The sequence below is a fragment of the Myodes glareolus genome, chromosome 7, assembly GCF_982192425.1.
Source record: "Myodes glareolus chromosome 7, mMyoGla1.1, whole genome shotgun sequence".
NCBI lineage: Eukaryota > Metazoa > Chordata > Mammalia > Rodentia > Cricetidae > Myodes > Myodes glareolus.
Genome location: NC_142032.1, coordinates 20801995 through 20824263, shown reverse-complemented (window position 1 = coordinate 20824263; position 22269 = coordinate 20801995). Strand labels below are relative to the sequence as shown.

The window sequence follows — 22269 nt, the reverse complement described above, 5'->3', positions numbered from 1 at the left end:
GCCCTCGGTTTGCTGCCTCTTCTGACCAGAAGAATTGAATGGTGGAACACCAGGCCCCAGACAGAGCCCAGACCTGCCGAGTAAACTGCCCCTGAAGCATTTTAAAATTCATATTCCCAGGGCTGACCCTAGAGACTTGGGTTCAGTGACTCAGGGGTGGAGTTCTGCATATAAACACTGCCAGGGCTCTGCCTGGTCTGGGAATCTGTGGTTTCGAGAGCTGACAGAGGCCTCAGTTTCCTCTGCTCTTTCCCCTTCATTTCTAGTCTGAACGAGAAAGAGGAAGGTGGGAAAGGGAGACAGGAAAATGAAAGGCAAAGAGGGGAATATTCTAAAGCACAAAAGCCTTCGGTGCTGACGTGAGCTGCTTGTCCTTCACACAGGCATTGAACCTCCTGAGCCTCAGTTTCCCCATCTGCCCATCAACACCTGTGCAGGGATAAAAGCACATAGGATGCTCGGTGCATTCTACTGAGTAACTGTCGAAAACAAGAAACTCACCCAGGCTAGAGATGCTCAGTGGGTAAGAAGTGCACTGGCTGCACAAGCTAGTATCCCAGCACTCATTCTATTATATAGCAAAACAAAACGTTTTAAAGCCATGTGCCCAGAATCCTAGTGCTATGGGAAGGAGACAGAGACAGGAGCCAGAACTGGCAGCTTGCTGGCTGTCAGCTTAGCTCCAAGTTCAGTAAGATATCCTATTGCAAATGAGTAAGGCAGAAAGCAATTAATCAGTATACCCAACATCCTCCTTTGGCCTCTGTGAGCAAGTGCACAGGCACAAGCACCTGCATGTGCGCACACACACACACACACACACACACACACACACACCACACACACATGCACATTCAAGCTTTTAACTATTACTAGCTGTTTAATATATCAAACTAAACTGGGACACAAAGGGAAACCTTTAATAAATAAAGTTCAACAACCAAACCCACCGTAAAGCTGTGGGTCGAGTCCATGGGATGCAGGGACACTCCGTGCAGGTGCCCCACTCGGTCTATGGGAGCAGTAGAGGAATACGAGAGGGGAAAAATCAACAGAGAGTCACCAAATTAGGCATGAAGCACGTGAATATTCTCGTCATTTATTTGTGAAAAGGGAAAATAATTTTTAAAAACATTTTTATGCATTGTGATAAGCATACGTAACTTTTGGGGAAAATATCCCTTCTTACTTGAGAAAATGCAAAAAGAAATATTCCTCAGCCACAAAACAGTAGAAAATCCTGTCATTTGCACTATGAATGAACCAAGAGGACATTATGGTAAGGGTCACAAGCCAGATTCAGAAAGCTGAATACTGCATGAGCTCCCTTACACACGGAATCTAAAGTCAGACTCACAGAAGTAGATTAGCCATGGTGGCCAGGGCTGGGCGGGATGGAGGCTGGGGGATGGCACTCCATCCAAAGGTTCACACTGCAGTCTGGAAATGAGTAAGCTCTGGGACTCTTTTGTGCAATACAGAAGTTAGAGTTAATAATACCATAGTGTTTACTTGGAGTTTGCAAAGAGTTCTCAACACATGCACACACACACACACACACACACACACACACACACAAAACACAACACCACAGGCGAGGGAGATATGTTAACTAATTTGACCGTGCTAATTATTTTTACACTATATATGTATTATAAATCCTTATTTATGTACTTAGAGTGCATTTAATTTTATTTGTCAATTATACTTCAATAAAACTGGAAAGAAAAAAACCAATAGAATGCTAATATCCACAAAGAAAACCAGATATAGACATTACCCTCTCATAGTTTCCCATGGGAACCAAAGGGGAAACACATCATAATTTTGGGTACCATGAGACCTCCTGAAACATAAAGGCGTGGTGAGGCAGGGGAAGCAGGTAGAGGATAATGCAAATGAAGAAAGCAGACAAGGGCTGGGTTTTCAGTTGGTACGGTACTCTCTGCGCAAGTCTAAGGACCTGAGTTCAAACCCCAACATCCACCTAAAAGCCAGACATGGCGGGGCTTGTCTGCAGTCTTAGGACTGGAGAAATGACAGTGGGGGGCAGTCAGCCTAGTCAATCTGTAAGTTCCAGGTTCAGTGAGAGAACCTATCTTGAAAAACAAGGTGGACAGCAATAGAGGAAGACACCAAAGGTCAATCTCTGGCCTCTGCACACCTGAACACACAGAGAGAATAAACAGACAATTTCAAAAGCAGATAAGATCACTGCTGCAATGCTAAACAAAAGCTTTCATGCCTCCCTCCACTCTCAGCATGTGAGCAAGCATTCATAGGGGCATATGTGCAAACACACACACAGAAGAGCCTTTGAAGCAAGCTCAGTATCACCCACCACCGAGTTCTTTCCCACATAGTCTCACAGAATCTATTTTTGTATTCCAGTGAGACTTGCAGCAAAGAATAGAGCTTCAGTAAAAAGAGGAAATAATTGCTGTGCTATACCTCGGGTTTTCTCACTTCCTTATTTGAAAACAATCGCCCAACAAGTCCAGCAAAGAATCCAGAACAACAGGACAGCCTCCCACACGGCCATGCATTGTTCCCGGGAACTGAACTGGGTCCACTTAAAAGTTGCAATGACTTGCTGTCTTCTTAGCAAGTGCTTCATAATATATTACAGCCCAGGGGACTGGAAGAACCTTCCACATCATCTGGTTCAACCCCATCATTTTACAGATGAAGAACTTGGAAGATAAACTTCAACACACTGCAGACTCTAATTTAAACATATGTTCAGTTTTAAGGAGATTGCCAAACTTAGAAATATTGTAAAACCTCCAAAACATTTTTTCATGAGATAGAAATAATTGTCAATTATTAAGTGAAGAAAGAATAGAGATTAAAGTAGTACAGGACTCCCATCTGAAAGTCAGAAGCATTTATATCTAGAGAACTGAAAGATTAAAACCTGCCAGAGTGAACACACAGACTTTGTAAGTAAAGAGAACACTGGGGTTCCATGTTGAAAATTAACAGTTTAACCATCAAACACTGGTCTAACTTTATACCTAGACCAGCCAGTTTACAGGAGCCACCCTGGTTTCCAGAGAACTGAGGCTTTGAGAAAATGGCTCAGGCACAATGGCGCTGTGACCAGTGGCCTGAAGTGGTGGACCCTGGGCCACACTGGCAACAGCGTAGGAGCTTGCTAGACATGTAGATTCTTCAACTAACCAGGGCTCACAGACACCAGGGTGACAATCAGGGACCCTCTATGGGTCGGAGTTATGGTTGTATAGCTGGGTGTTCCTGTGGGACTCCTAACAGTGGGAGTGGGGGTGTCTCTGCTCTTGGAACCCTTTTCCTCCTACTGAGTGGCCTCATCCAGCCTTGATACGAGGGTCTGTGCCTAGTCTTACTGTAACTTGTTAGGCCAGGCTGAAATCCTTGGAATGCCTGCTTCTTTCTGAAGGGAAAGGAGGAGGAGTGGATCTGGGGAGTGTGGAATTGGGAGGGAGGGACTGGGAAGAGTGGGGGGAACCGCAGTTGGGGTGTAATGTATGAGTGAAGAATAAATAAACCAATTTTTAAAAAGAGAAATGCAGATTCTTGAGTTCCACCCAGCCTTCAGTCAACATATGCTACTAATAAGGTCCGCAAGTTCTTTTTGGTACATGAAAATTTCAGAAGCATTTATTCAAATTCAAGTCTAACTGACTGTGTGTGACCACCAGCACTCTGAATTTCCATCCCCCACTATTTCTTAATTCTATATGTCCCTATACCCATTGATTCTGAACTGCAGATTTCCCACTAAGCAGCTTATTTTAATTGCTGAAATAGTCTCGTTATTGATGGAGCATGTGATCAAACTGGATTCTCTGAATGTGGCTGACAATGAGGGCTGACTGAGAAGCCAAGGACAATGGCACTGGGTTTTGATTCTACTGCATGTACTGGCTTTGTGGGAACCTAGTCTGTTTGGAAGCTCACCGTCCTAGACCTGGATGGAAGGGGGAAGACTTTGGACTTCCCACAGGGCAGGGAACCCTGACGGCTTTTGGACTGAAGAGGGAGGGGGAGGGTGAATGGGGAGAGCAATGAGAGGGGGTGGAAATTTTTAATAAAAAATAAAAAAAATTGCTGAAAAAAAAAATTAAATCACCCCCCCCCCAAAAAAAGAAGACAGATAGCTAACGAAAACATAATCAATTAGTGTTTCTGTTGCAGTCACTGGACCAAATATGTGTCTTTACTTGAGCTGATTAACATATATTCTGGTATATAGTATGGAGCTACTGATCTAGCAAATGATTGAAATAGTCTCGTTCCAACAATACATTATTTGTTCTTGGAACAAAAGGACTACTGTGAAGAAATTCACCTTTCTGAAGCACTGGAAGGTGAAGCCTCATAGCATCATAGTCCAGAGTAAAATAGAGCAAAACGTAAAATACCAGAGGAGATGAATGTAGGCAGGTGTCTCATCACTGGACATTCCCAAATCTTATTAAAAGTATGCCTTTGTACTTTTTAAGACTGATTTTTCCTACTTTTAGTTATATGTGCACATGTGTGTTTGTGTGCATGTATGTACATGTGGGTTTAGATACCCTAGGAACTCACAGCTCCCAGAGGAGCTGAGAGCCACCTGAAGTGGGTTCTAGGAATCAAACTCAGGTTCTTTGGGGTTCTAGGAATCAAACTCAGGTTCTTTGCTAGAGCAGTACAGGTTCTTTGCCTCCAGCACCCTATCTGGGACCTAACATATGTTAAGCAAGTACTTTCTCAATGAGCTTCTTCTCAAACCTTTAATTTTTTTTTTTTTTGACAGGGTTTCTCTGTAGCTTTGGAGCCTGTCCTGGAACTAGCTCTTGTAAATTGGACTGGCCTCAAACTCAGAGATCTGCCTGCCTCTGCCTCCCAAGTGCTGGGATTAAAGGCATGCACCACCACTGCCTTAAAATTTCTTTTAGGTTGTAAAACTTTCCTTCAGTTATGTAAGTATACATTATATATTTTTAAATCTATCATTAAGATTACCTTGAAGCATACCAAAATATTAGCTATTATCTTTATCTGTAGAATTATAGCTGATATTTTTGTTTGTTTTTTTATTTTTTTATTGTTTTTATTGAGCTATTTATTTTTCCCCTCTCCCCTCCCCTTCTACCCTTTCCCATGGTCTCCATGCTCCCCATTTACTCTCTTTAATATTTTTTAAAATATTGGCACAATTCTGTTTAAGAGACTAATGATGAGTACAAACTGTGAAATAGCAATCCTTCCAGGGAGCTCTGAATGATTGACTGGCAGATCACAGTGATCAGCAATGACGCTGCATTGGCCCACTGCAATGAAGTCACCCTTGGGGAGGAACAACTCACAGCTCCCAAAAAGCAATGAAACATAATCGTGCATATCTGAATGGTGTGCTTTTCCTGACATTTCAAAGTCAAAATGAGTGAACTCTAGAAAATTGTTAATGGGGTCCCAAGCACTTCAAGTGAGTCATCTCTTGCATTAACACCAGTTATTTGCATTAATCCCAGCACTCAGAAAGCAGAGGCAAGCAGATCTCTGTGAGTTCACAGCCAGTCTGGTCTATAAAAGCTAATTCCAGAACACGCTCCAAAGCTACAGAGAAACCGTGTCTCAAAAAAAAAAAAACAAAAAACACCTGTTATTTGTATTACAAAGTGAGCATGACTCTATTGTGCTGAGACCTGGTCATACTCACTCGTTACATTACCCAGGAAGTAAGAAACCTCAACTGAAGAACTGCCATCATCAGACTGACCTGTGAGCAGGTCTTTGGAGCATTTGTTTGATGAATGGCTGTCTGTGAAGAGCTTTCCTGTGGGTTGGTGGTCCTGGACTGTATAAGAATGCAAGTTGAGCAAGCCTTAGGGAGTAAGCCCGTAAGCAGCATTCATCCATTGGATTCTGATTTGAGCTCCTGCCTGAAGTCCGTGCTTTAGCTTCCCTTGGTGATAGACTAAAACTTGGAAGCTGGAATAAATCCTTTCCTCCCCCAGATGGCCTTTGGTTCGCATGCATTATCACAGCAACAAAACGCAGACCAGGACATAGGTTTGCTGTTCTTGCTTCAGTCCTGGGGATTGAACCTCCAGCCTTGCACTATGTGCTCCAGAACGGGAGGGGGGGGGCTGGCTACATTCTCAGCCCTCTTCATACCTTCCCCCACCCCACCCTAAAACAGAGTCTAGCCTTGAATTTACTGTGTGTAGTCCAGGTCAACCTTGAACTTTAGATCTTCCTGCTACTGTCTCTGAAAGAGCTGGGGTTTCAAACCTGTAGGAACCACCAGGCCCATCTTAGAGTTGGTAAATTCTGACTTTGGATCAGGAAATGGAAGAGAGGATGGATGAGCTACATTAATACATTAATGCACACGTTACACCTAGAACTACCGAGGCAAAGGGAAATTGGGCTGGTAATTGTCCAGGTTTCTTGGCTGGTGCCAAGTATGTAAGACCTCAAATGGCAAGAAAACAGAAGGCAGACGCACAGCCTGCTCACAGCTCATGCGAAGGCCAAACAGAAAAGCCAAAAGGGGAAGAGAAGCTGTGACCTGCGACCATCCCAGTGCTCATCTTCTGCTTCTGTTAATCAGAGTGTGTGTCATATCCTGCCCCAGGGAAGTCATTAGCCCTGCAGAAAGGTCTGGAAAGTTACCAGTTTGAAAGGAGAAGCAGTGCGAATGACAGGAGGTGGGCCAAAGAGGAAAAAAAAAAGAGGGTTATTGCTCCATAAACAAGTTCTTTTTAATTGACATTTCAACAAAGCTATCAAGGTCACTACAAAGAAGAGAGTGGAAGCGGAAGGCAAGCAGGGAGGGCTGCAGTGATAAGAGCTGGCAGGCAAGCCAGTCACACCATAATCATCAAAGTGTCTCCTTCCTATCCCTGCTTCATAGTGGGGAACCTGGTTTTTATGTCGCTTCGAAGCATAGAAAATTTTAGCAAAAAGATTCAACCTATCCCATCTTAGAAATCTGGCCACTCTAAACCAAGAACTACCTAAATCTCTGGAGGATTGACGCCAGGGCCTTGCACATGGTAGGAAGTACTCTCTCCCTGAGCTAGAGCCTCGGGGGACACTGCATCTCTGAGGAAAATTTTCCTCATTTTCTAACACAAATAACCAATGTTCAAATAAAGATACTTCGCCTGGATCTAGAATGCCGCTCTATGTGATTCCTCTTGAGCGCGCCTCTCTTTGCCATGAACCCTTACCTTCAGAAATGGCTTTTCTCACAGCCGCCAGGTAGGTCTCCGGCTCATCATCACAGGTGAGCTCCTGCCAGTGCGCCCATTCCGGAAAGAAGGTCTCAAAGTCCTCATCCTCGGACTGTACTCCGCACAGCAGCCGCACCACACGCTGCGGAGGGTGGAAGGCTCGCTGCAGTACCGGCAGCAGTCCGGGCTGGCAAAAACATTCCACCAGCCCCGCAGACAGTAGCACCAGCATGCACCGTGCATCCCGGAACACCCACAGGTCCTGGGCAGAGAAGGAGGTCTCCGGGCCCAGCCGGTATGTCCGCATCTTCTGGCTGCGGACCTGATGGCAGGATATGAAAAGGTCCTGTAAGTACTGGCACCATTCCTCCGCATCTGGGCTGTAGAAGATGAGAATGTCGCATCCTCGGCCCCACCCTGCAAGGAGACAGGGAAGTTCGTTAATGCCTGCTGCTTCTTGGAGGCAATCTGAAACTGGGGAGACATACTATCCAACAGGGCCCGGTACCTACAACTTCCCAGGAATACCTAATCCATTTGTCTAGCCCTTTTTCCTTCTTGCAGTACACCAATGTGCCAGACACGCCACACTCGTCACCCAAACACGTGCCAGTGGTAGGATTTCTTTAGCCAATGACTTTTGGGACAGCAAGCCCTAGGGCGTGGTCTTATCTGCCTATGACAGAGAGTAAAAGCTGAGGGAGAGGGTCACAGCTCTCTTGCTCTCTGGCTTTGTTGGGTGATCAGAGCAGGCCGCTAACAGACCCTTGCCATTGGTGCTCAATGTGGCCCGTTGAGTTACTTAGCCAGGGCTCACAGAGGTAGCCAGTAGCTGATCTGAACCTAAAACATAGTTCTGTTTCAAATACAGTGGTCAGGAACATAGCAGTGAGATCAGACTGTAAGGGTCAGAATTCTGGTTCTGCCAACTAGCCACACAACTCCAGGAAAAATTACTAAAATTTTCTGGGCCTCAGTAGTAGAAACAGCATGACAATCTTTATGCCAAATTCTCAGCAAAGAGCTTGGAGTAGAAAAAGAACCCTCAGGAGTTAAAGACTGGTGTCATGAGCCTCTCATTGACCGAGTATAAGTGTGAGAGGGTACCGTGTGAGTTGATGCTTTGACCTTCTCTCCCGCACGGTTGGTCTGTGACAGACGGGCAGAAACAAACAGGCAAAGAGGGCAGGGATGGAGTCACCTGGTCCTTATCCTTCACTTACAGGTGAAAGAAACACATTGTCTGAGAAGATGAAGGGGCTTACTCAGATTCACAATCAGTAAGTTAACAGTAGAGCCAGGACCAACATTCATGGTGGTTCCCAGTCCAATCCTTTGTCCCAGCCTCTACTTCCTCCTATCAGGAAATAGGCCAAGACTCTTATAAAAGAGTCATGTCACATCTTCCAATGATCGAAATTCAAAGAAGGTAGGCTCTTAACATTACTGTGACACTGTCCCAGGCCGTGGCTTTGACATCCTAGTCTGGAAATAATGCGGCATGGATGAACACAAAGTGTACATGCATCCTATGATGAAGCAGGCTGGGGGAAGGGCAGGGGACCGTTTGTGAAACAGTGATCTAAGTCGTAGAATTTCACAACGAAATGTCAGCCCTGGGGGTGTTGAGGTGGCTCAGGACGTAAAGGTGTTTTGGGACAGCTTGGCCACCCGAGTGTAGTTCCCAGAAGATGAAAGGATAGAATCAATGCCACAAAGTTGTCCTCTGACCTCCACACACATGTCATGGTACACATGTACACACAGCACACATGCACGCCCAATAAAAATAAAGAAATGGCATTTCTGATCCATATATCACTGAGTGGTTCAGTTAAGGTCAGAAATAGGATCAGAGTAAGTCCCCAGGACTCTAAGCTCCAAAAAGACCATAGGAAAAATCCTTTATTCTGGCCATCTCCCTTGGCAGCTAACTTGAACTCTAGACCCTCCTGGCTCCACCTCCCAAGGGCCAGCATTTAGAGGTATGTGCCACCATGCCAAGCCAGTGGCAGTGTTTTCAGAAAGGTTAACAAGTGGACAAAGAAGTAAAGAAGAAGAGGATGTCTTGAACATAAGAAGCATCATTAAGAAAGTAGACTATGGCATAAGAACAGACAGGAGGACCAATGGAAATGAATAGAAGACCCGGATATCAATCCACACATCTTCAAACACCTGATTTTTGACAAAGAAGCAAAAAAAAAATCAAATGGAAAAAAGAAAGCATATTTAACAAGTGGTGCTGGCATAATTGGATATCAACATGTAGAAGAACGAAAATAGATCCATATCTATCACCATGCACAAAACTCAAGTCCAAATGGATCAAAGACCTCAACATAAAGCCAACCACACTGAACCTTATAGAAGAGAAAGTGGGAAATACACTTGAACGCATTGGCACTGGAGACCACTTCCTAAATATAACCCAGCAGCACAGACACTGAGAGAAACAATTAATATATGGGACCTCCTGAAACTAAAAAGCTTCTGTAAAGCAAAGGACACGATCAACAAGACAAAACAGCAGCCTACAGAATGGGAAAAGATCTTCACTAACCCCACATTAGACAGAGGTCTGATCTCCAAAATATACAAAGAACTTAATAATTTGAACATCAAAAGATCACATAATCCAATTTAAAAAAATGGAGTACAGACCTAAACAGAGAACTCTCAACAGAGGAATCTAAAATGGCTGAAAGACATTTAAGGAAATGTTCAACATTCCTAGTCATCAGAGAAATGCAAATCAAAACAACTCTGAGATTCCATCTTACACCTGTAAGAATGGCCAAGATCAAAAACATTGATGATAACTTATACTGGAGAGGTTATGGGGGAAAGGGAGCACTTCTCCATTGCTGGTGGGAATGCAAGCTGGTAAAACCCCTTTGGATGTCAGTGTGGCGATTTCTCAGAAATTTGGGAAACAACCTTCCTCAAGATGTTCATGATGAGGCCAGCTAGGTGGCTGGTCAGGCAAAGACTCTTGTACTAAGCCTGATTACCTGAGGTCAGTCCTCCAAAGCTCACATGGAAGAAGGAAGGAACCAACTCCCACAAATGGTCCTCTGATTTCTACAACTTCCACCTAAACACCTTGGCCTACTCTCTCACTCAATCTTCAAGACTAGTCCAGGAGTGCATGCTTACAACAGCCTCACTCAGCATCAACACTAAAGTTCATTGTTCATGAGCTGCTGCCAAAGAGTGAACCATGAGGGCAATACCAGGAGTTGACTGCAGAGCCCCCATTCTGAATTTATAAAGTGCACCCTATTTTAAAGGTCAAAGAAATGCAAAATGTAATTTAGAAAGTACAATTAAAACACATCTAGTGCCGTTGGTTTGAAATGCCATTTTCTAATTAAAAAGACGAACCAGAAATTCCTGGCTGGTTCTCCCAATGATTCTAGGAATATTTATTTCACATGGCAAGAAGTATACAAGGAGCCCAAAGCATCTTGTATGGCAAAAAATAAGGACCTGCTCCAGTGAAAATACTATGATGAGTGCATGTGAGAGGAAATGAGGGCCAACTGAAGGGGCTTCCACAGTCCAAGCAGAAGCAGTGTGGGAAGGAAAATAGCTGATGTTACAAGGCATTGCAAGTCAGAGCACAAAATATAAGTGAGATGCCCATGAGTCCATACATAGTGCCAGAATTAGGTGATTGAGCCAATAAACTAGGGAGAGGATGGGATGTAGCTCAGTGGAGCAGCACAAGGTCCTTCCTTCAATCTCCAGCACCAAAATCAGTAAGACAATAGTAATTCAAAACTGAGGGAAGCTGGGCGGTGGTGGCACATGCCTTTAATCCCAGCTCTCGGGAGGCAGAGACAGGCAGATCTGTATGAGTTTGAGGTCAGCCTGGTCTACAGAATGAGTTCCAGGACAGGCTCCAAAGCTACAGAGAGACCTTGTCTCGAAAAACAAAAAACAAAAAACTAAAAGAAAAGAAAAACAAAACAAAAGGCCAGGCAGTGGTGGTATATGCCTTTAATCCCAGCACTTAGGAAGCAGGAGCAGGTAGGAACTCTCTGGGAATTCGAGGCCAGCCTAGTCTACAGAGTGATTCCAGGATAGCCAAGGCTATGCAGAAAAACACTGTCTCGAAAAAGCAACTCCTTCCCCAAAAACACCCTGAAAAAAAAAAATACAAATTTCTTATGCATACAAATCCCAGGTAATTTCTGTAGGTAATCCAACCCTCAGGGAAACATAACACATCTCTTTCTAAATGTGGGTTGTGCCTAGTGATTTCTTTCCAAAGAGCCCAGTATGGAAAGACAGAAAAAGTCACTTCAAAATAGACAAATTCAACAAATACTGTCTCCACCCAATGACCAAGATCACTATCAACAACCAGGAGATGTGTTAATAGCCTGTGCTCTTAAAACAAAATCCCTGACTAGCGCTTCTCAAGACTTTCATAGTGAGAGGTGAGGTCAGGAGGAAAAAGTAAGGGGTCCAGGACAAGCTGTGGGGGTGAGCATAAACAAAACACACTGCACACACATATGAAATCTCAAATGATCAGTAAAAATAGTGCACTTCTAAAGGACTGCCAAGGATTTCGAGATTAAGCTCAGCAATTAAAGGCATTTGTTGCTCTTGCAGAGGTCTGGGATCCAGTGCCCAGCATCTACATAATGGCTCACACCTTCTGTAATGATGCCCTCTTCTGAGCTCCTCGGGCATCAGGTGTGTACGTGGTGCACATTCATACATGTGGGCAAAACACTGGTACTCATAAAATCTGCCTTTAAAAAAGGATTGCCAAGGGCTATCAAGATCTAGGAAAATATGATAAAAATCCCAGCTGAGAGGCACCTAAGGAGACATCACTGGGAAATTAAGTGTGTTATCTTGGATGGAAACCAGGGACACTGTGTACAAACTAAAGAGACTTGAAAAAAAGCATAGGCTAAAAACTAACTGACCACCCAGAATGTGGGACGCTGAAGCAGGGGAAGAAAGAATTACAGAGTCCAACCTGGGACAACCTGGGGCATAGTGAGTTCCAAGCTAGTCTGAGTTATATGTTGATATCTTGTCTTAAAAGGCACCCTCCAAAAATAATAATTACCAATACTGGTTTAGGTGTTTCAGTAAGTGTATCACATTAATGTAAGTTGCCAGTAAGAACGGGGAATTAGAATACATGGGAACTCTACAAAGTTTCTGTCATTTTCCTGGAAATCTAAATCTGTTCCAAAATAACTTTATTAAAAACATAATCGAATATGGAAAACAGCCATTTAAAGTGGCTTGTTCCTGGGACTCAAGGTTTGAATCCAATCTCCATTAAGCAAGAGTATTTAGGAAGGCCCACACCTTTAATCCCAGCACTCAAGAGGCAGAGGCAGGTGGATCTCTGTGAGTTTGAGGCTAGCCTGGTCTACAGAGCTAGTTCTAGGGCAACCAGGACTACACAGAGAAACCTTGTCTTGAAAATACAAAGCAAAATAAAACAAAACAAAAAGCCCTAGATTGTCTGGGGGTTAGCAAGATGGCTCAGTGGTTAAGAACACTGGTGATTCTTCCAGAGAACCTGGGTTCAAGTCCCAGATTCCACATGGCAGCTTACAACTGTCTATAACTCCAGTTCCAAGGAATCCAACACTCTCACCCAGATACATATGCAGGCAAAATACCAATGCACCTAAGAATAATAATTTAATAATAAATTAAAAGAATATTTGAAAAGAAAGTGACTGGTGCCTCGGTCAAATTAATATCACAACCTCTGTGACTCTGTGTGTGTGTGTGTGTGTGTGTGACTGTGTGTGTGTGTGTATGTGTATGTGCAGTTTGACTTCAACCAATATCATAAATGGAGGCAAATCTGCTCTCACTGTAAATAACTGCAATTCAATTTACCATCCTCCCGACGCCTTCAGGGCTGCTGAAATCAAAAGCTGGGGAAGTTGTAAAAAAGTCCAAAGTGGAAGTTCAAGTTCCTCCCCGAGGGAGCAGCCAGAGCTGTCAGCTTTGTCAGCAACTCTCCCCATGTGGGGGAATGCCCCCTTTCTTCCACAATTCCCTTCCTTCATCCCCAAGTCATTGCTCCCCATTTTCAACCACTTCTTTTTCCTATTCAGTAAGAGAAACAATGCATGAGTCAACAAGGAGCCCACAGACCGTGGCAGAAAGGAGGAAAGGGTTTTGTTCTGGTGGACTGCAAAGAACAGGTTTGGCTACAGGCGGGAAGGGATTGAGTCCAGGAAGGAGTCACAGTAGTGGGGATTTGTGGGACACGGGGGTGGGAGGGGGAGCAACACACAATGGCTGACACTGACCCTGCAGGGGACCCTGTCTGTTTGACCTGGAGCCATGTTGGAACCAGAGCGCCACTATTCGTTCCTTCATTCACTCATTCATTCACTTATTGTTGTATGTGTGTGTGCACGCTGTGCTGTGTGTTCATGAAACCACAGCATATATGTGGAGGTCCAGGAACACCTTGCAGGATCCGGTTCTCCCTCTCCCCGGGGCCTCCCATGTGAGTCCCAGGGGATCAAATTCAAGTCATCAGGTTTGGGGACAAACACTCTTACTAGTTGAGCTATTGCTGTGCCTGTGACCCGACAAGCCCCGTGATGGCAGGAGGATCTAAAGAGGAACCTGGGAAGAGGGGGCAGGACAAGATCTGAGCACTTTCCTCGGGTTCGTGGAGGCCACAGCCTGGAAGGAAGTACTCTGATCTTCACCAGCTGCAGACTTGGTACCTTTGGGGACGCCCTAGGCGCTTTCCTCACTCTCTCTCTCTGGTAAATAAGGGAAACGATTCCAGCACAAAGTGCTCACACTTCACCTCACTACTCAAGGTTCTTCCAAGGCCAAGGGGCCAAGATTCTTCACGATTTCAAGCAAACTGAGCAAACACATCTTTCAGGAAAGACTAATTTTCACCCTCTGATGGCAGGGAATTTAAGAAGGCCAGAGGATTAAGCTACAGCTGAGTGGACCTTGAACACATTACGCAGCAAGAAGTCAGTCATTAAAACCACAGACTACACGATCCCATTCATCTTCCAGTTCAGAGCAGGGCATTCCAGAGGTGAGGTAGACTGGTGTACTGGAAAGGAGGCAACACCTCTCTTTGAGGGGATGACATCCCTCTCAAAGTCACATGCTTGTGAAGACACTAGAAACCCCTCACTGTGCTCTTTCAGGCACGTCCAATCAGTAGCCCGTGAGTCGAACATATCCCAGCATAGCTATGAGTGGGACTCAACTCATTTGGACATGATGTCATGCCACGATGTCAAAAGGTTAGACACAGAGCATTTTGGGTAAATACATTATACTATTATTTTAAAAATAAGAAAACCATACAGGAGGTTGGCCTGGCTGACTCTCCAGCCTATGGCATGTTAGCGGGAAACAAGACTTCCTCCCACTGTGACCTGCCCTCACGAGGACTTGTAGCTGTAGACTGCAGGGAGCCCAGGGGAACCCAGTCTCACTCACACCACCTGGCACGGTGTCTCGCCACAGAGGCAATGACAGCAAGAGGTTTGGATAGCTTTATTCACCAATCCACAGAGTGTACTAGGTTTGGTTGCTGGGCTGGAGTCCTCATCTAAACCTGAGTCCTCCTGTCGAGGCTAGCCCCCTCAGCTACACCTCTTGGAGCCAGCCTCCTAGACACAAGGCAGGGAAAGCAGGTTGCTTGGCCTCCTTTGCTCAAGGCTCACCAGTTTGCTGTTCGCCTGTTCCAGCCAGGAAAGGGGGCGGAAGCACAGCCAGCTTATTTTCTTCTCTTCCTAACTCCTCCATCCACCCAGCCATGATAGTTGTTCCCTGTATCTTGAACACATGGCACAGACCTTTTGCTTGGAGCGCTCACCTCCCCAGGGCCCTCTATCTCCCACTCCTTTGGGTCTTGCCTAATTTCCTTTGTTCTGAGACTTCACCTAACCATTCCATTTGAAAGTCTAACTCAAACCCCCTCACTACCATTTGTTTTCCCTTTGCCCATATCATGCCAAGTATTGTCTTATTAAATGAGTCGTTGTCTTCCCTGCCCTCACGGTTACATGGCTTTTATCTTCTGGTTTCCTGAACACCTAGTACCGTGCCTGGAAACCATAATCACGACATCAACGTCTGCCCAGTGAATGAACCCCTGTATAGAACCCTTGCCTCCATCACTGATTCTTCCAACCCATAGAGCCTGACTAGGGAGAGATGAACCACTCCCACCCTCTTCAGTAATGAGCCAGTACCATCACCGCCCTTTGGACCCTGGTTCCAAAGTACCATGACCTGAGGCTAGGCCTTCTCAGATCTGGAGAGAGCTGGTTCTTCCTTCCCAAGCAGTGACTTCCCCAGCCCACTACACTTCTTTCTTCCTGTTTTCAGGCACTGTCTCTCTAAAAACAACAGCCTTGGGCTGGGTAAACACTGGTAAACCAAACCAAAAACAGGCAACTCTCTCTTTTCACCTAGCAATTCCCCATTTACTCACTGTTTTCTTTCACACCAACCACCAAAACAGAGACCAGGCCTGCAATTCATCACCAAGAACATAACATGTCTAATGTCCACTGGGGTGTAGAGGCAGGGGTCATTAATCGTCTTTCAACATTATCATTGTGTGGTTTGTCCTAGACCTCAGCAAGCTGAGGACTTGCCAAGTACATACATTCATGATCTAGAAAGAAACTCAAGACCAACCAGAAGAAACCCTGGCACCCTGTGATAGGTAGATTTGCCCACCAATTTCCAATTCTCCCTGGACCTTACAGTCCTACGGAGAACACAGTAATAGAAGCTTTAAAGTGGCAGCAGTCTCAGGTTTCAGCACATTTCCAGAGGAAAAAATACAAACCCGGTGGATGAATGGGACCTCTTAAGCTGCCCCAGGACCACTTCTGATCTTCCAGGACCACCTAGGACGCCTGAGCGCCCCCTATTGGTCGGGTAAGACCCTAAGAGAAGCATTTGGCCCTTTAGAGAAGCTGGCCCTCTACCTCCTTTCAACGGTCTCAATACTCAAGAGTTACAACCGAGAAAGAAACCCTAGGACTACTTGGACCAGAACTAGAGAGAGAGAAAAAGAAACTTAGAAACTGGGATGGGGCGAAGTTCCTGGCAGAAATTGGAGAGAATTGCGCACAAGCCAGAGAGGCGAAACGTGAGAAAGTTGGAAGGGGAAGTTTGCGACAGAAGACCTGAGAAAGCATCAGTAAGAACACAAGATCCCAGCACTAAGGACTAAAAAAATGAGAGAAAGCTAGTCAGGCCGTGTGGGTGGTGCCAGAGAGGCTGAGGGACCAACGCCGAGGGCGCGAGCCGGGACTCGGGAGCCAGGGACCGTGCCTGCTACCCACCTGAGGCTGCCATGCCGTCGCGGGAGCAGCTCGCATCCCCGGCCAGCCTGGAGCACGGTACCCGGTGCCCGCAGCTGCAGTGGACGATGTCGCTGGCACGGGGAGGGAGTGGAGCCCGGCTGCGCTCAGGACAGCGGCGACTCTGCCGCTTCCTCCCGCGGGGCATCAGGGACTCACGCGGGGGCGTGTCCACAGGGTCCGCCCCGCCTGCTGGGCTCCGCTGGGCACCTGCACGCGCGGCGGTTGGGGAAGGGAAGTGAGAAGCCCACAGGACCAGCCACCAGCTCCCGGCGCTGACCCCTGCTCGTGCCACGTGTGGCCCGTGCCTCAGGAAAGCTCGCAGCAACCTCGGCGGCCGCCAAAGAACAGCCTCAGATGCGGGAACTGGGGGAGGGGACCTGAGGCGGGGATGCACAGCTGTCCCAACCATCTTGTCCCTTGGGACTTGTCCTTGAGACGCTGCCCCCAAGAAGGAGGGTCTGCAGGAAGAGGAAGGAGAAGCACCTGGCCTTGGGGTCTTGGCGTTGCCCTTGGGTGCCCTCCTGTGACCCTTCTGCATTTTCTTGGATCTGGTCCTCTGAGGGCACACGGGTGTTAACTGTAATTTTTGATAGATGGACGTTATCACCGCCTTCCACACACTATTGCTCCACTTCCATTACCAGAGCTCTTTCTCTGGCTTTCTTCTATCTCCCTCCACTTTTTTTGAAAATTGTCTTTTTATTTGTTTGTTTTATTTTTATTTATTTGTGTGCCTGAGTGGGAGCATGCTTGCACAGGTTGCAGATTACATTGAGAGGTCAGAAGACAACTTGTGGGAGTCTGTTCTCTCCTTCATTACGGAATCAAACTTTGACTTGACACGAGGCAGGCACCCTTATCCAGAGCCATCTCACCAGCCCCTCCCCTTCTACTTCTAAGGAGGTCAAGTGAGTTCGCTGAACTGACAAGACCATCCAGGAAAAACTGTCTAATAGTTCCCTGATGGTGGACACCTCAATACATCTACAACTTCAGTTCTTTGTCCTATAAGGTAGCAAATTCACAGATCTAGAGATTTGGGTCCCGGCATCTTTGGGCACAGTTACTCTGTCTAACACAGGTACACACAGGAATTCCTAAAGCAGAGATGAGCATGCTGCCTGCCATTCTCTCTGTTTCGGATATCCTTGGCCTCCATCCTTGTTCTGACGCACAGTGATAGATAGCCATTCCATACTATTAAAGTTCTTTCAGATTATAGTAGCATTTGTTTATTTTCAGAATAGCTTTCATTGATGCTTCCTGTATTCAATCTAAGTCCCTCAGAGTTAGTCCAGTCTTTTTTGCTGTGGAATCTCTACCCTCTGGGGCCAACTCGGGCCAGAAGATATGCTTGGAAACTATTTGTGGAATGTGTGCATGAATGCCTATGACCAGGAAATCCTTACATCTGAGATCCAGGGACAGAGGGGACTTTTCAGACACTGAAAACTTGGGAATCATTAAGCTGAGAGGAAGGAAATATAAATTGCCAAAGTCCAGCCGTGTGTTATCCAAGCTATCAGAAAGCAATGATAATTGGAGCGGGAGGTAAGTTTACAGATACTGAGCTTGAAGTACCTGTGTAGTGGCCTGGGGAGTTCTGTCGTGGCACAAGGGGGTGCCACTTAGAGCCTTGCCAAGGATGTCATACTTGGAGTTGAAGTAGCAGCAGTGGGTGAGGAGAGGAGATAAAGATCCAGAACCAGAGCATGGACAGAACCATGGAGAAGGCCCAAGCCCAGGCATCACAGACAGAGTATGGGCAGAAACATGGAGAAGGCCCATGCCCAGGGAACACAGACAGCATCTCTGAAGGGAAAGCTGAATAAGAACTGGAAACCAATGTTAGGAGGCCCAGGAAGGAGGGCCTTGCAGACAAGGCTGTCAACAGTATTTGAGGATCACTGTGAGGCTCTGGGAGAATGTCACTGTCAATAGGCAGGAGACCAGGCTGAAGCAGAGGAATGTGAACAGGGAAGAGAGGTAGGTGGTAGGACCAAAGCTTGGAGCTGGGACAGGGATCTGAACCCTGAATTCTTATCCCAGTCCTCTACTTACAGCTATGGATCCTCAGAAAGCCGTGACCCTGAGAACCCTCAGCTTCCCCAGTGTGGGCAGTGAGGGAATCCCAAGCCAGAAAATACTGGGTTCAGACACTAGCCTTCCAGACCCTACCTTGGCCTGAAGCCTCCCTAAAGCCTCTTGAGTCACCAGACCTGGCTGATCCATGCTCCCTGTTGCAGTTATTTTATAATTAGCCTGTCTTTGAGGCCAAGTCCCCAGCGTCCTCACTTCAAAAGCAAGCTCCCTTTTCTGACTGCAGGTTCTAGGAAGCAAGGGCCCTCTCCTGCCTCCTAACTGGGATGATCCGGACAACTTCTAACCTAAATAGTCCTGCACCATCTCTAGCTGCTAGCGGTCATCTGTCCACTGAAGGCAAGGTCTTGGTCACTGAGTCTGCTGCCTTATTTCTCGCATTGTAGAGCGGCTCTGACTCCTGGAATCTGGCTGGGGAGAGAAACCAGAGACTGATACTCCTTGGCTGAAAAGGCATTATTAATTTTGAATGCAATCCATCATGTTTCTCTGTTCAATGGGAAGGACCAGGTTAGGGAAAATAGTGTCTCCAGTTTTGCATCTCCAATACTGCAGAATGATGATTGGGAGAGGGGTGTCTCTGCCATCTAGAAGGCCCACAAGTGGATGGAATGGGGAGGGGAACTCAGTTCTGACTGTTGTATTACAGCCATGTTTGTTACTGGTAAACAGGAGGAGCCAAAAAGTGGAACAGGGAACAGAGAGGGAAAGAAAGTTGTTGCTCAAGAATTTTTGCCTTGCCCCGAGCTGTGATCCAGAAGCCCACCAGCTGTCCTGTGGTAGTGCCACAATCTCCAACCAAAAGCGGCATTAGGAATGTGGAAAGGGAATGTCATAGAGACTGCTGGTCGTCACCCAGTATCCATTCTTCCATTGTCTTCTTATTCCATTCCATTGCTGTGATAAAGAAAACACTGACCAAGAGCAACTTGGGGAGGAAAGGGTTTACTTACTTTACACCACCAGATCACAATTAATCAGAAAGGGAAGTCAGGGCAGAAACTCAAGTCGGAACCAAGAAGGAAAGCTGCTGATTGTCTCATTCTCTGACTGATGCTCGGCTAGCTTTCTCCTACTTTGCAGACCCACCTGCCAGGAGATGGTGCTGCCCACTGGGCGCTGGGCACCCTGCATCAGTTAACATCAAGGAAATCCCCATCTCCATCCTCACAGGCCAATCTGATCAAGACAGTTCTTCAGCTGAAGTTCCCTCTTCACAGGTGATTCTCAGTTGCATCAAATTGTGGCAGTAAAAACTAACCAGCATGCCTTGGTTCTTAGTGACAGAATCTGCTCTTTGGCTCCAGTGGAGAGTAGCAATTAAAAGATTATGTTCTCTGTCATCTCCTGCAAACTAGCAGAAGCCAGCAAGATAAATGAACACCATTCAGTGGGTTCTAGGAAAGTTCTCTATAAGAACTTTAACTTTGCTGGATTGGTTTTTTTTTTTCTTTCCTGCCATTCTTTTATCTCTTGCCTGGGATGGTTAAAAGCCAAGTAGCCTTCTTGAATTATGAGGTGACCATGTGGATACACTTAGGATGATTCAACTAGAAGATGGGCAAAGGTTTCTTATATGATGATTCATTTTAATTGCCAACTTGATACAATTTAGAATCACCCTTAGAGCCAAACCCCAATGAGGGATCATCTAGATCAAATAGCCTATGGGATGTTTGTGGAGGATTGTCTTGATTCCATAAGCTGACGTAGGGAGGTCCTGCCCACTCTAGGCAGCACCTTTCTCTGAGCAAGGGATCCTAGGCTGCATACGTGTAGACAGAGTGCTGAACACGAGCATGCATGCGTTCATGTATCTATGCTCTTCACTACGGATGTGATGAGCATCTGGCTAATTCAAGTTCCTGTCATCTTGGTTCCCCACAATGATGGACTGCAATCTAGAGTTGGGAGCTAAAGTAAACTCTTCTCTTCCTTAATGTGTTTTTGGTCTGGGTATTGCATCACAGCGGCAGAAATAAACCAGGACACCTACCAACCAGCCAGCTTCCCAACAAGCTCCAGCCTCTGATCTCTGACTTTTTTTTCCATAATAGAGGTCAGTGCATCTCTGTTATTTGAGTTGTGATGGTCTTGAGCATTGGGCTATACGTGGTCCTCATGTTGACTGTCATGTGAATGGAAGTCAGCGCTCAGTGAGCGCCAGCTACAACACATGTCCCTTCTTATGCTGGCTTGCTTGATGCTCACAGTTTTATCTTCACAGAGCAAGACACTGTGAGCTGGTAATGGGAGGCTTCCCCTGGGCCATGCGGCAGGCTGCAGAACTGAAAATCCATCCTCAGGTCATTCTGAGCCATGAGACAGTGACATAGTAGACCCCTTCCTGAGAGGTCATTGAAGAGCACTTCCTGAAACCATAAGGCTGTTCTCAGATGAGGCCCGACAAAGCCTCAGTGCTTTCAGGCATGTGCAGATGGTCACTGTACTCGGGTATGAAGCATTTCTTCCACGCATTCTACTTCTGCCTTTAGGGGCACTGAAGCAGAAACTCTGGTCACATGTGACAAAAACTAAGGAAGTCTCAGTCTCAGAATATTTGAGTCAGACTCTTCATTATTGGACATGTGTGGAATCCTTGGCCAACGCAGGTGAATAGCCATTATCACATCATACTTCACACTGGGAGACAGAACCGAGGCCAGCACTTTCCCTGATTCCCGTCTGGTGCTTTTTTGCTGTATTCAACCATCTATTTTCCATTAAACATTATTATTTTATTTATTTTTATGGGGAGAATATAGACAGGATTTTTCTCTTTTTTTTCTTTTTTTTTTTGGCGGGGGGGGGGGTTCGAGACAGGGCTTTTCTCTGTGGCTTTGGAGCCTGTCCTGGAACTAGCTCCTGTAGACCAGGCTGGCCTCGAACTCACAGCGATCCGCCTGTCTCTGCCTCCCAAGTGCTGGGATTAAAGGCATGAGCCACCACACCTGGCTAGAACATTCTTATTTTATACTTTGTCTCCCTGAATACATCATCACTAGCAGCCGGAGGACATATTACTCTAAATCTGTCATAAGTCTCACTTGGCCATGAAAAATCATCCTTTAAGGGTAGCTAGCTGACTTTTATTTTCTTAAGGATCTTTCATCTGGATTTGTGGGGGCCCAGATGTTTTGGAGTCCTGTCTTGTTGTTATAAAGTACTTGATAGAAGCAACTTAAGAACGGAAGGGTTTATTTTGCTCACAATTTGAGAATATACTCCATAGCGGCAGGAAGTCTTGGCCACAGGAACCTCGGCTACTCACAGTGTGTCTGCAGTCAGGAAGCGGAGAGAAGGGATGTTCAATTCACTTTCTCCTCTTTACAGTCCAGGATTCCAACTGTGGAGTGATGCCACCCACAACAGGCAGGTCTTCCCATCACAAGAAACCTGGAACCTCCCTCTCAGGCATGCCTGGAGGCTTGTCTCCCACAGGATTCTAGATCCCAGCAAGTTGAGATTCTATTTTTTTCTGACAGTCTCCTGTCAGTTTTTAATATCATTGATAATCTGGATTCACAAAATGAAATGGGAGGCATTCATTTCCCTCCATTTTCTGATTAAAAAAAACTATCTTAAATGTC

At 45.9% G+C, this 22269-nt stretch overlaps 1 protein-coding gene across 1 annotated transcript in view; it reads right to left on the bottom strand.

The window, feature by feature from the left end:
* Nucleotides 1-16708, bottom strand: part of Pik3ap1 (phosphoinositide-3-kinase adaptor protein 1) — a 115156-nt gene extending 98448 nt beyond the window's left edge. The window contains exons 1-2 of the mRNA XM_048452866.3: nt 16559-16708; nt 7209-7628 (exon numbers count right to left, since the gene is read on the bottom strand). Coding sequence (XP_048308823.3) covers nt 7209-7628; nt 16559-16571 — 433 coding nt within the window. The 5' untranslated portion in view covers nt 16572-16708. The remainder of the gene's footprint in view (nt 1-7208; nt 7629-16558) is intronic.
* Nucleotides 16709-22269: the final 5561 nt, after the last annotated feature.